Source organism: Acanthochromis polyacanthus, chromosome 17, assembly GCF_021347895.1.
Source record: "Acanthochromis polyacanthus isolate Apoly-LR-REF ecotype Palm Island chromosome 17, KAUST_Apoly_ChrSc, whole genome shotgun sequence".
NCBI classification, from domain to species: domain Eukaryota; kingdom Metazoa; phylum Chordata; class Actinopteri; family Pomacentridae; genus Acanthochromis; species Acanthochromis polyacanthus.
The window spans coordinates 8,468,817-8,483,469 of NC_067129.1; the positions used below are offsets into that span (position 1 = coordinate 8,468,817).

At 41.9% G+C, this 14,653-nt stretch overlaps 1 protein-coding gene across 3 annotated transcripts in view; it reads left to right on the forward strand.

The window, feature by feature from the left end:
• Positions 1–14,653, forward strand: part of LOC110959229 (EBF transcription factor 1) — a 102,285-nt gene that overhangs the window by 5,421 nt on the left and 82,211 nt on the right. For all 3 annotated transcript variants that reach the window (XM_022206017.2, XM_022206016.2, XM_022206015.2), the window contains exons 5-6: positions 5,860–5,933; positions 10,665–10,733. In XM_022206017.2, the coding sequence (XP_022061709.1) occupies positions 5,860–5,933; positions 10,665–10,733 (143 nt within the window). The remainder of the gene's footprint in view (positions 1–5,859; positions 5,934–10,664; positions 10,734–14,653) is intronic.

Here is a 14,653-nt window from a genome sequence, read left to right on the forward strand (position 1 = left end):
AGCAAGATACAGCCAAACGCTAGACAGGAACACAGTTATTGTGTTCAGTAGCTGTTAACTACAACCAAAATCTAAATATTGGAGAAAAGCTGGCCAAACGAAACTAAAAATTCCATTTAGAAAACTATATTTCTAAATCATATTGACATTTGTAGAAACACAACAGTCTAACAACCTAACCTGGCTCTGCAATATGTTGTGAGGCTCACTGCATTTGAGGCAAACCTTAAAAGAACAACATAATATTAATTTAATGTTTCCATTTTTAACAGACAGTTTCCCACAAGAGCGTCACAATTCAAACATCTTCACCCCCTGACGGCAGTCGAGTGGCAGCCATGAGAATGGACTTGTTAATCTGCCGTGTCTAGACACGGCTGCAGCAGTAGCATACCTCTTACATATTTTAAAGACTGGTCAAAAGGCTGGAAATAGAAGAAGATAAGAATGACAGAGGATAAGGATGAAACAGTTGCAGTGATGTGTAATGTACTCGCTGCTGCTCTGGATAAATGACATGGATCACATAGTAATAGAAATATTCCTCTCCTGATATGAAGAGCAAAACATCAGAATGTGTTTCATTTTTACAGAAATTCTAATGACAGAACCCTCAGTGAAAGACGACACTGAGTCACAGAAACTACAGCAGCGAGTTTAGAGGTGATGTCAGGATTTGTCTCACAGTAACATGCAAATTTCTTGTTTTTTGTCTCTATTTAATGTGGATAACTTTATTCACGTGGATGCATTCCATGGCACAAAATGATAGATGGTGCTTTAAAGTGCAGGTTTTGGTTGATCATGAGTGTTGACAAGCATTAAAATCTGTGTAAGTCAGGCTGAGGTTTGCTTAAATGCTCTATAAAGTAGTTAGCCGCATAGCGTTATTAATCTCATATCCTTGATTCTATTTACAGTTCACAGTTCTGACTGTGATTTTACTGCCAGGAAAGTAAAGCCTACTCCTAAGCGTTAAAGCTGCCGCCTATTTCTGTTATTCTTCTATTTTTGTACCTTTACCTGTGTTGTGTGTGCGCTGAGAGCCAGCACTGATTGTGTTTAGAGGAGGAGGAGGTGGAGAGCACCTCCTCGACTTCAGAAGTAGAGCCTGGCGCTCGTTGATCACGACTCTGTCCTGGAGAATAAAGCGTCTGTCACTGCGGCCCTGTCGGATCACTAGCTCGCTAGTCGACCTGACACTAACGCAGGAGGATGTGTGTTCCCCTGCTTAACGGATCCTTGTTTACATGCCGCGCATGTCACGCTACTTCAAAGGTGGTGGAGAGAGCAGCAAATATGGTGTATGAAAGGCCTGGTGAGGCGGAGAGAGGGAGGAGACAGAGGAGGAAAAAGGCAGATGAAAGAGAGGAGCGGAGCAGGCGAAGTGACAGTGATGAAGAGTCTGAGACAAACGTGGGCCAGGATGGTGGAGGAAGTTGCACACTTACACGAGAGCCTGTCACAGAAAGTGGGTGAAGTATTATCTGCAAATTTTTCCTTGTGTTGTCAGTTTTTCCCTCCAGATGTCTCAGGTTGCCAAGAAAAACAGACCAAGAGTTATCAGAAACTTAAGACCTCAGTTTAGCACAATTTTCTTGTGATTGGCAACTTTTGATGATTCAGAAAATCTGAGCCTTCGTAATGCAGGAAACCGCTTGTCTCTTGAGGGCCAAACAGAGTCAAGACAAGGAAGGATTGTTGGCACAGAGCAAGATAAGTCAACATCGGGCAAAGAAAGGAGTCAGCTGGGATAGTGGGTATCAGTTTATAGTATAACTGCAGAGGGAATACAAAGCAGCTTCCTTTATTTATCTCTTATCCGTATAGATGTGCACATGTGGGTCTAATTCTTTCCTCTGTATGCAGAAAACACAGCATCATAATGAGTAAATTCTGCAGAATTTCACACAAAATTAGGATGTTTTCCTTTGTTCCTAGCAGCATTGAGTTTTTTTGCTGCATTGAATCACTAGTGCAACTCATTTTTTACTGTCTGGGCTGAACAGGCCTGTACTCTGCTGCTGAAGTGGTCACCTGGAATAAAGGAGGGGTTTGGTGGTTTGCTCTACCGGCACGAGTTGTACTTTAGAGAAACTTTAAAACACAACTTTCACGACACAGTTGCATCAGTCCTAATTCTGTTTATAAAGATAAATGCATTCACCTGGCCCAAGTTTTGAAGGTTTTCCTGTGTGTGTGTGTGTGTGTGTGTGTGTGTGTGTGTGTGTGTGTGTGTGTGTGTGTGTGTGTGTGTGTGTGTGTGTGTGTGTGTGTGTGTGTGTGTGTGTGTGTGTGTGTGTGTGTGTGTGTGTGTGTGTGTGTGTGTGTGTGTGTCTGTGTGTCTGTGTGTGTCTGTGTGTGTGTGTATATGTGGGTGTAAGAGAGAGAACAAAAGAGCAAAAGTGCAAAAAAAAGTAAGAAGACGAGAAAGGTTGAGATGACAATGATGCATGTTTGTCCAGGGTAGGAAGCAAGTTCACTGGAAGTTGCCTGGCCCGCTCTTTTTCCACTCTTTGGCAGAACAAGAGGGACTAATCATGACATGACTGTGACTTATAAAGCAGATTTCCTCTTCAAATTTGATCTGTCAAATTCTATCTTTTTCTACATTTCCCACTCTGAGATTGGCTTTCATGAAACTGTAAACAGTGCTATTTTACAGCTCAAATGCTGAGGGAGGGGGATTATGGAAACAGTTTCAGATGTCTTGGGTGTTGGATCAGCCTCAGCAGTGTGTTAACAGGAGAGTCTCTGCTTTGTCCAAGGCCATTTAAAATGTTTTCAATGTGGACAACTGTTTATTTTGCATTCTGGATAGATGAATTTGTTTCACATACAGTTTAAATTGCACATCAACCTTGCATAGCTTTTGCGGTCAGAGCGGCTCTTTTGGAAATGTTAGCTTAGCATTAGCTCGTCGTGTCTGTTGTTGCAATTTCTTCTCACAGCTTATTTTTGTTCCATATTACACATCATGCTTGTGCTGACGGTGCGTGCACATCCCTGGAGCCCTGGACCACCAAGAGCTTCTCCAGGTTCATGTGTCGATAAGTTTTCAGCAGGGGGTTTTCAAATGGAATATATGCACATGCATGGAAAATTGTAACTGACAAGGGCCCCGGGCCCTGAAACACATGGGGGCTCCAATTCCAGAAAACACAGAGGATCCTGGAGACGACCAGCTATTAGAATGAAATGCTTTAGGCTACAATAATGGGGCCCTCAGACTGCACAGCTACTGTCGTGACTTTCCATTAATGCTGCACAGCTCCAAGCTAGATTCTGAGGGCCATATAAGGCTATAGTTTCTACAAATGAGGGGCTCAGTCTACAGTGTTTGCTAATTCTGGGGCCCCATAAGGAACATGCTCGCCCTGGGGCCCCTGGCAGGACATCCCACGCTCACTCATAGGCAAGATTTGTCGGATATAATTTCTTTTAAGGCCTCTCCTTTGTGTTCCCAGCTGGGACTTTACACAGCCTCGTCATCTATCACTTCTGGACTCCAGTTTTTCCAAAAAGCATCATATCCATTGACTTATAGCATAAACTTGTGTCACTGGTGGTGTCAGTCTTCTCCCTGAACAAACAGCATCAGAAACATAACCACTTCAACTTAACTTAAGTAAATGTAAAATGGAAAGGAAGCACTGGTGGAATTAAATCAGGGATACATAACGCTTAGAGAGTTAAGAGTGGAGTCTTGGTATCCATAACATACTGCATGTTTAAGTAGCTTTCCATATGAATAAGTTAAGTTTCTACATACATGGATCAACTTCAACATTAAAACCACTGACAGGTGAAGTGAATGACATTGATGATCTCATTAAGTGACACCTGTCAAGGGGTGTGATGTATTAAGCAGCAAGTAAACGGTCAGTTTTTGGAGTTGATGTTTTGCAAGCAGGTAAAGTGGGCAAATATAAGGATCTGAGTGACTTTGAACAGAGCTGAATTGCGATTATTAAACCATTCAGTCCTGTTATGGACAGTGCTCCATAAAAGGACATCTGGTCATGAGCAGTTAAGACTCACTGATGCTGGCTGTAGAGAGCGAAGGCTGTATGGGAGACCTCATAGCCGAGTGGTTGGGATGTACACATATGAAAACAAATGCCTCTAAGCGGTGAGTCCCCAGTTTGATTCCTGGTTAGCCTGATCATTTACTGCATTTCATTCCCTGCTGTCTTTCCCCATATCTTCTGTCAATCTCGACTGTAACTGTCCAATAAAGGTAAATATAGCTGAAAAGCATAAAGTGGTTTGTGTGGACGACTGGGTGTGTTCTTTACCTAGGGAAGAGAAGAGGCCAATCTGGTGGAGGCCATGTGATCTTCTGGGCAATGTTCTGCTGGAAAACCTTCTGCGTTGGTATTCATGTGGATGTTCCTTTGACACGTACCACCTACCTAATCAATGCTGCGGATCTTGTACACCTCTTCATGTCAGTGGTGTTCCCAGATGGCCTCTTTCAGCAGGAAAGGAAAGTCAATGCATCCTGCTACACTGTAGAAACTGTTCAGGACTTCCCCAGACCTGAATCTGATCATCAGCGATAAGGACTTAAAGGATCTGCTGCCAACATCTTGGTCTGTCGAATAAAACAGGACACCTTCAGAGGCCTTGTCAATAGGTCAGAGCTGTTTATGCACAAGAAAGGCAGTCAACACAATATAGCATTTTAATGTTGTGGCTGATCGGTTTAAAGCATCAGTATGAGTGTTTTATTGTTTAAGCTTTTACTAAATGAACTTAATTCACTAGCGTTCGCTTGACGGCAGCAGGTAGCTTGAACCTGAGCTGAGGATTATTACCAAGGACAGAGAAACTTCCTCGCTGTTCCCTGAGAAAAGTGAGCTTGTCACTCGGTGAGACTTGCCGCGGTTCGGAGCGACAGATCAAACAGACTGGAATAGACCAAAGACAGACAGGGTGTGCGTATTGATTGATAGATAGCTTAGTGGTGTGTGACTTATGGCTTCGCTTTATTCTCAGCTTCCTCGCCAGAACCAGGACTATTGTATGATGGAAGCAGGTGAAGCTTCAGCTCAAACACCTTTAGAAAGGTGAAGCTATGGCCACCATGAATTTACAACTTCGCTCTGCGCCTCAGTGACTCGCCTGCTCTGCATGTGAGCCGATGATATGGTTTGTTATTTTGTGGGTGTGTGTGAGGGTGACAGACGGCCCGTGCAGAGATAATGGGTGTGACTGTGCATGTGAAACAGAGGTGTTATTGCATGTTCTTTGAGGTGAAGTGGGAACTAACCTGTTACCTCAACAACACTTTGCCAGTTTTGCTGTTACAAGCGGATAGAAGAAAATAATGTACAACACCGTTACAGTACAAAGAAAATGTTCTCTGTTTGACATTGTGAACTCACTAGTTTGGTGGATTTTTGTGTGCAGTGTACTGAAAACATGCAAATCCATTTTTATGCATCCATGCACTGATGCAGACAATGACTTGCACCATTCAAAGGGTGTTTGAGTGAAAGTGTGGCTTTATTGCCTTTAAAAATGTAGTGATATGACATCTGATATATCATGTTATGCTACTAGTTTCTAAATTTTCCTGTAATTGAAGAATCACGTTGTTAGTGTTCACTATTTTCCAAGCAAATTTCATTAAAACAACAGCTGACAAGCACTCTCTATGCATCCAAACCCTGATGATTGCTCTATTTTTGTATCACATATCTTAATTCACTGTTAAATGGGTCATTTTGAGCCAATCACACAATGCAGACATCCTAAATCGAGTGATTAAGAAGCTTATTTTTGTTGAATCAAGCTTAAACCTGAGAGCTGTCAACTGATTTTCTCTTTCTTTCTCCTGCGTGTCTCTTTCAGGCGATTGTTTACGAAGGCCAAGACAAGAACCCAGAGATGTGCAGAGTGCTGCTGACACACGAGATCATGTGCAGGTAGGAGCGAGCGCATCGCCTCTCATCGTCTCATCCCATAATCTCCCTCATTCCTCTCCGTTCCTCTTTACTCCTGCAGCGCACTTTGTTCGGAAAGTTCCCACCAATCACTTCTTTGTACATTTCGTATTATGTCACCCTCATTAACCCCCCTCCCCACACACCCAGAAGCAGACGTGCACACAAACATGAAGCCCCGTCTACTGAGGAAGATGAGTTTTGGCTATCAGAGTTGTTGCTTTAATTATAATCTAAAGATGAATTTCTTCCAAAGTAGGTTGGGGAGGAAAGAGCGCTATTTATAGAGGCGTTTTACCAACCTATGCTTTACAATAGAAAATGTGTGTGAAACGTGTGGGTTTTTTTGTGTGTGTGTGACGCCCGGTTAATTAGGACACAGAGAAACTCATTAGTCAATCGGAACCCTTCTGTTGTTTCACGGCTAACAAATGGGCCTTCCTCTACAATCTGACTATAAAATATAGGCAGCAACCCAGGCGCACACACATTTATATGTATATGTGTGAATATAGACACAAAGAAGTATGCATATGCACGCACAGACATGCACACCATAGTTATAAAAATTCAAATTTAGCGCATGAATTAAGTTGTTCTTATTCTTTGACCTTGTCACTGAACAACTTTAACGGTAACAATATAAATTGGGCTTCATCTATATGCGCGAGCAGGGATTTTAGCCATGAAATCAGCCACACTAACATTTTATTCTATAGCTCGCTGAATATTCCTCAGGCGGTTCAGCTGCAGAGGCCTGTGAAAACCCCATTGAAATTCTGATGTGATTTACAAGGAATTTATAAATAAATTGTGTTTGGCAGCAGATTTTACTGTAAATTATCGTTGTTCATCATGTGGGGGAATGAATTGCGGATGGGAATAAACAGTTTTGCGTGCAGCACACATGAATCTCGTGGCAGAGAAAGCCTCCGTGCTGTCTGTCCTGCAGGAACTTTTTCAGACGCTCCCTCTGGGGGAGCAACAGCGCAGCAGAAAGTGCGGCTTCTGCAAACAATGTAAACATTCGCTTGTCTTCAACAGCCGCTGAGGTCAAAGTTACGGCTGTTGCCTCATGTTCTCACATGCTGATTCTGCAGCGGGGGCTCCGCACACAACACACGGCATTGAACAGACACACAAAGAGCTCAGGGCGTCCATTAATCAGTGTGGCTTATTGTCACGGCGCTGCTATTAGCCATATGCTCCCAGCCAATCTGCCACCACACAAACCTGCGCTGTAAAACCGCTCGACACCAACATGTGGAAGGTTTTTGCAAGAAAGGACGACGAAGGCTTTGTGGCAGGATAAATGTTGCTTCAAGTCCATCTCTGTTGGACACCAGTTTCTGTAACAGCTTGTTCAAACTCTGCACTGAAGCTACATGATGTTTACACTGACTTTCCTTACAGTGTAGACAGTTCCATCCGACACATGTGGTTTCTTTGCAAACGTTTGGATCCCCAATAGAATTTTAGACGAGTTCTGTGAGTTTGAACGCTGTTTGGCTGCCCACCATCTGTTAGTAATGACTGGCCAGCAGCAGTAGTTTATGTAGATATCTTTATCTTGACAAATGTTTCAGATCTCTCACTTGCAGTAATTACTGCTTGAAAATGAAGATCTTTTTCTTATTTAAATACTAGATATCTCATTAGGGGGTGGTGCTCAAAGATAATTAACTCTAGACTCATTTATTATAGTATTTTAATAACAATGACTGTAAATACAAATTATAAACACTTTTTGTTTGCTTTTTGGTGATACAGAATGTAGCATATCGTCATATACCTTAAGGAGAGACGTCAAACAACAATGTTAGAAATGCAGTACATGGTATATAATGAAGCTGTATCGGAAAGGCACCTACTCTATCGGAAAAACAAATATGATCATGTTGGTTCTTGCAATTTTATTTCTCTTTAATAGCAAAATATCTTGATGATAACTGTCATTATCACTTAATGTGTTCCAACTGCATATATTTTAAAGGAATCCTACTTATTAGTTCAACTGAAAATAGTGCAGAGCTCTTCATATTTGCTATTTTGTCTAATCAAAACCCAAAGATATTTACTTTACAATGACACAAAACGGAGAAAAATGGCAAATCTTCACATGTGAGAAATTGGATTGTGAATTTTTGTCTTTTACTCTTAATAAATGACAGTGAAGATAATTGCTCAGTTATCGCCGTATTCTATTTCAATTCATTAAGTGATGCTATGTAAACATTTATTACTGATATTTTCACATAAAGATCACATGAAAACGGTATCTCCAATTCATGCTATTGAGACTCTATTGTTTAAAGTGTGTGGTGGGAGGAGGACGAGGGGGGAGACGCAGAAGAGGGGGGAGAGCAGATGATTAGATCACCAGGATCCAAAGCAATAAGTGCTACATTACCCCCATCCCACCCCTCGTTTTTTTCCTTCCCACAACCCGTCCATTATAACATCTTCCACTCTGCTCCCTTCTCCTCGTCCTCTCCCCTCTACATCTCCCCCATCCATTCCATCCCTCTCTCGTTGGCCTTCCTCTTTTTCCTCCCCTCTTTCCCTCTATTTTCCCTACATCCCCTTATCTCCAGCTCTGCTCTATCCTCACACCGGTGCAGCTACTGGTAGTGACCCAGTTCGTGGAGCAGCAGAAAGCGAGTGACAGAGCGGCAGATAGTGGAGACAATGAGGAAGGTGTAGCGTATCAGCCTCTTTCTTTCCACCTCTGCCATCTGTGACAGTGGGAAACCCGAGACGTCTCCCCTTCCTCTTCTTCCCATCCGCCTCTCTCCCCCCTCCCATTCCTCCCCCTCTTGTTTTAGCTTTCCCTCCCACGCTCACCCTTTCACTCTTTAACCCCACCTTCTCCACCCCGCCCGGCTTCATCCTCCTCCCTCATGCTTACACCTTTATTCATAATTGATGCACGCAAAGAAAGCCTCTTTGACACGCATGTAGTACATATGTGTGAATTTTGGTGAGCATGCCAGGTTTTTTCTTTCTTCTTCACACGTTTGCGAGTCGTCTCCCACCCACTCCTCCTTTTAGCCCCGGGCCTCTTTTGGCCCTCCTCCACCTCACCTGTTCTTCAGTTAGGATGAAGATGAGATCGTTGTGCTCTGTTAGAAAAAAGACATGCATAACAACTCTTCTCTCAGCGGTAAACAGAATCTTCCTCTTTATTATTTTAAATATTCGTGCCTGGTCACTCTCCCAACCTGCCACATACTGATGCCTTGTCAGAACACCCTTTTTGTGGACATTTGAACACAATGGTACCATTTAGCATCATTTTTCAATGTACGGCAGAGTCTGATGGATCTATAAAATTCCCTAAAAGCCGGAACTAAATGCAATGAAACAGGAGTCAGATTTTCTCAACTCTTTCCAGCAATGAGAATTGTATCCTTAATGTTGTGAAAGAATGTATTTTAATCCAAACCATGACCTTTTTCTAAGTAGTTTTGGTGCCTAAATGTAACCAAATGAACCTGAAATTTCAAAATAAAGCCAAACAGCCTTCTTAGAATCCCCCTGTTAAACGGGAACAAGTCCTATACGTCTGCTTTTGTTGTATATTGACGATGCTGTAAGGACACATTGTTCATCTTTCCCAGATGTTTTGACACCCTACAAATGAGAACAGGTTGTGATATCACATGACATCATGAGAGGTTATTCACTGAGCCACACCAAAGCTCCAGCATCAGAACCGCTTTCAAAGGCTGTGAAAATGAGGCCTGAAAACTTTTTTTATGTGCGTGAAATTCGTGTAGTTCAACTTTAAAGTCAAAGTGAAAATTTAAATTTGAAACATCATGTTTTTTTAAACAGTTTCTGACCCGTTTCTATAAATGAACCATCATTGTTTGATGCTATGAAGAGAACCCTGGGGCTGACACTGTGTTACAAACAAGAATATGTCAAAACAAATTGTCACTGGTTATTTGAACCCAGTTCTGAGACTGTGCATGTTTTTAGTGTTTTTTAGAGAATAACAATGATGGCATTTAGGTGCCGCCACCACTTAGCCTGGTCCCCATTTACCTGTATGTGCACGGATGGAAACTGTTGATTTTGAACTTTTAGTTGTGTCACTAGTCCTTGACTGATGATTGTTCAGGGCGCTTGGATGCACCATATTCTAGCAGGTGTAAAAAAAAAGAAGCTGACTTTTCACAATTTTTTAGCAGCAGAGAAATTGGATGGATTGGAGTCAATTGGATTGGATGAGACCACTGACCAGAGCAACACTTTACCTTTAACTCACCATAGAGGACTTATCCAGTGATGCCTTTTGACAGTCAGTCAAACCACAATGGGTACCACACTGTATACATTGTAAAAAGATGCTACAGGGTTTTAGTGCATATAGCTGAGTTCCTCAACTAGCTAGTTTCCTAAAAATCTAGTGTATTTCTCTCAGATCCTCGTATTCAATCACTTTCCGTGTCATATAGGTCTATTTTTATCCGTGCTTTCAGTGTAGCTCTGCTCCTGTTGGCTTGTTTTCGACAGATTTGATCAAATGCTGCAAATTTGGTAATAAGTTCTCTACATCAGTTCAGACGAAGCCCATAATGTGCTGTAGCGCTGCCATTTAAACATCTAAATTGGAGCTTCCACATAACGTACGCTCCCTGTGTCAAACTCTTTTCTCGCTTTGCCCTGTGCCTCCTTCCCTGACTGTCTTCTCTTCTCTTCTCCCAGTCGGTGCTGTGACAAGAAGAGCTGCGGAAACCGTAATGAGACACCCTCAGACCCTGTTATCATCGACAGGTACTGTCTCTCACTTTGCCTCACTGTTTCTCTCTCCAACGCACACACTCCCACACACACACACACACACACACACACACACACACACACACACTGAACGAGGCACTGCGCTGACCTGTTTGAATGGACGGGATGTTTGTGCGTTTGGATGATCCCGTCACTCCTGAAATAGATGCTCTTTTAGATGGAATCGACAGCCTCTAAAGCGAGACGTTTGAGGCTCCAGTTTTGCATTTATAAGTTAAACAGCAGAACTCAGCGGCAGGCAGGAATGAAAAGTCCACACACACACGCATCGTTTTTGTAATGTACTCATTGATCTGTGCAGAGGGGACACAAATACACAAATACAGCCTCCTATCTGCCACATAAACACTTCTGCACACCTTCAGACTTGAGCGAACAAACAGCGCTCAGATGATTGTGCGTTTCCTCTACGTAATGCAAAAATACAAAGTTGTTTACTAGCTGAAGCTGTCTGTCGTTTCCTGCCACTCCTGCCTGTCTGTCTGTCTCTCTTTCTTACTTTCTGTCTGCTGAAGCGGAGGACTGAAGTTATCCCTCCCTTAACTCCCACCCCACCCCTCTTTCTGTCTCTCCTGCAGCAAGCGCAGAAAAATGGGTCATGAGCAAAGAAAAAAGTGACAGAGAAAAACTGAAATGAGATCCAACCTCATTTTAATCTGATTTCTTCTTGGCAGTTGTTTTAACCCTCTGTGAGCAGTTCTCTCTCTGAGTGCACCGATGTGTGTGTTTGAGAGTCTCGCAGGCAGAGGAGTGAAATATTCTCATCACTGTCGCCACGTTATTGCAGAACACAGTCTTTTTTTTGTTGGAGGCAGCGGGAGATAAAACACACCCTAGCTAACTGTAATCTGTCAATACAGGTATGCCAGCATGGAAATGTGAGATGATTTTGTGAAAATATTTGCCACGTACAGTCATCACATCACTGAATGCATGTCTTTGTATCTCCAGTTTATTCTTCATTGCTTCTTCTTCACTGGTTACAAACTGCATACCCGTTTATATTTCTTGTATTTCTTCTAAGTTGAGATGTCCGATATTGACTTTTTTAACCGATATGCCGATATTGTCCAACTCTCAATTTCCGATTCCGATATCAACCGATACCGATCTGTTGGCTATTTAACTAATTTTAGGTAACATAACATATCTCCTGTCGTGAAATTAATACATCCTGCCAAATTTTATTGTGATGCCCCATTGGATGCATTCTCAAATGCAATGAGGCTTTCCAATGCATTATTTTATCGGTTTTCATGACAGGCAAAACAACGGTAATGCTATTGACCGATATTACATTTTTATGCCAATATCGGCACCGATATTATCAGACATCCCTACTTGTAAGGCATCTATTGCTTTTAGCTTTTCTACATCCAATATAACTTCATGCAGAAGATAGTCAGTTCAAACCGATACATGCATTCATGCACACAGAGTACTGCAAAGATGGCTAGGTCCAAATTTTGTTGTCATCATGACATAGAGTGTATTTTTTCAGCCCCAGATTTTTGATGTTTTGAAGGGGACGTGCAAGGTTTTCACCCCAAAGCAATGATTTAGCATGGTTTTGACAGTCGAGGCAGCCAAACATTCAAAAGAGTTGTTGTTTTGTCTTCCATCAAAAGCCGCAGGGGAAACAAGTGTTTTACGTTGCACAGCACCTTTTTGTTCTCTCTTCAGGTCAAATATACATGAATTATTGTTTTCATGTGGTTTTCTTTTGTCTTGAAGCAAATTAAATCAAATCAAATCAAATCAAATGTTACCAAGACAAATGTTTCTTGCTTTCAGTCTGTATCAGAATGTTACTGTGAGTTTTTTCTCATTTCAACGCCATAAAAATCATTTTCAGTCTTTGTTGCATGTGATTATACATTAGAACAAGTTAAATCTCTCCTCTCCCCTCCTCGGCAAACATCTCTGTTCCCACTTTTAGCTCTTTTAGCTCTCTGCTCTCCTTTCTCTCACCTCTCCTCCTCTTTATTTTTGTGTTTGGAGACATCTTATGAAGTGGATAAACACTTGTGTCTCAAAGTAAACTTTGATGGAGCAATTTCAAAGAGCATAAATCTCAGTGTGTGTGTGCATGTGTCCTGTGTCAGACACCAAGCGCAAGAGGTTTAATGATCACCGGGGTCACATAATTGTGTGTGTGTCGTATGTATGTGCCGGATATCACAGTGTCTCTGCGCCACAGCCCCATTCTGCTGTTTTTGTCGGCTAGCTCAGACATCTCAGCTTACACCCCATTATATATCTGCCTGGAAGGTGTGTACATGTGTGTGTGTCTGTGTGACTTGGGTTTGGGAGCTGAAAGAAAAGCTGATACATTAGAGACAAAAAACTGACAATATAATAGATGCACAATCATTATATGTGTGTTACATGACTGTTTGGACCGTTGCGTTTGATGAAGTGTGTGTTTGTGTGCGTCACTTTCCATGGCTGAAGCAGAGCAGCAGAGTGAATTGTGGGAGATGTCAGGGAACTTGGTCAGGATGGAATGTCAAGGTTACCGTGGATACCGTGGGATACTTCCTGTTGCCCCCTCTCCCCTTCTTCCAGCGGTTCACAGCCTCTTGGTGTAACATCTGGAACTCTGCTGTCCGACAAAACATGTGGAGACAGAAAGAGAGTTGAGAGTCATAAGAAGAGCTTAAAGTGTCATTTCATTTAGTCATCACTATGCAGTCAGAACTAATGTTTATATTGTATTCTTAATGGATTTGAATCGCATTTAAAGGGGTGTCAGTAATAGTGAACTATAAGTTACGAAAACAAAGAGACCAAAGAAGCTAATGGAGAAAATATCACCTGTTTAGTAGCACATTAGCAGCATTTAGGGGAAAAAAATGTTGCACAACAGAAAAGGTGCTGAAATGCAGCAGAGTTAAGAGCTGATCATGAATATTATCTGAGGCTACTTCCACACAAATTCATTTAAAACACAGAACTTTTTTTGCTGTGTTTAACTCAGCATCCATATCACCTCGCCGTTTTACAACCCTTAACTCAAGACTTTTGGAAACACTGCCCAGCATGTCTGAGTTTGAAAGATCTGAGACCGTGTTTTAGACTGGATGGGTCGAACGAAAGACTTTTAGCACCTATGGCTGTGTTTTTCTTTTTACCTTCAGAACAATTTTGATATCGCAGCCTGTTGCGCGAGACATTGTGATGTATGTGATGTAAACGTGCAGAATGGCCTGAAAAAACGTGCTGCAAACTGTGAAATCCAACCGGACGTAGTTTGGACATCCACTAATTTTTGATGAACTTCATTTTACAAACAATGCACTTGAACTTACGGTACTAAATGTTTCTGGCTGAATATAGAGTATGGAAGTATGGATACTGGAACACGCCTGATGTTGCAGTCATACATGTTCACTTTCTGAAAGTTATCAGTCACTTCCTGTCTTCCCTGATTTGACTGTCACATGACCCTTTTCTGGAATCTGTCTGAAAGCTTCAAGTCTGTAGTATGTGAGTTACTGGATGCAGGTCTCCCAACTCAGTAAAACAACTGTGTGAATAGATATAGTCACATTAAAATTTAACAATTATAGGATTTTGATTTGCCAAAGTTGGGCTGAGCCTCGTGTCCATGCAATCACATGAAAACCAGTTTCAGATGAGCTCTTGTTTCTGCTGATCTGATGGCACTCGAGCTTTATGTCTGGTCGCTTTTCTGTAAAAGTTGCAATTACAACTTTACCAGGTTGGACCTTGCAATGTTACCATGTGACAAAAACAAGAACTAAACTGTAAGCAAATCAAGCAAACAATGTGGTTTTGGTAGTTATAACACTAATAAGAGTTATTAATAATAACCGAGGTCAGGTTTTATATATAGTTACGGGAATGCATCCATGCATGCGGTAATGAGA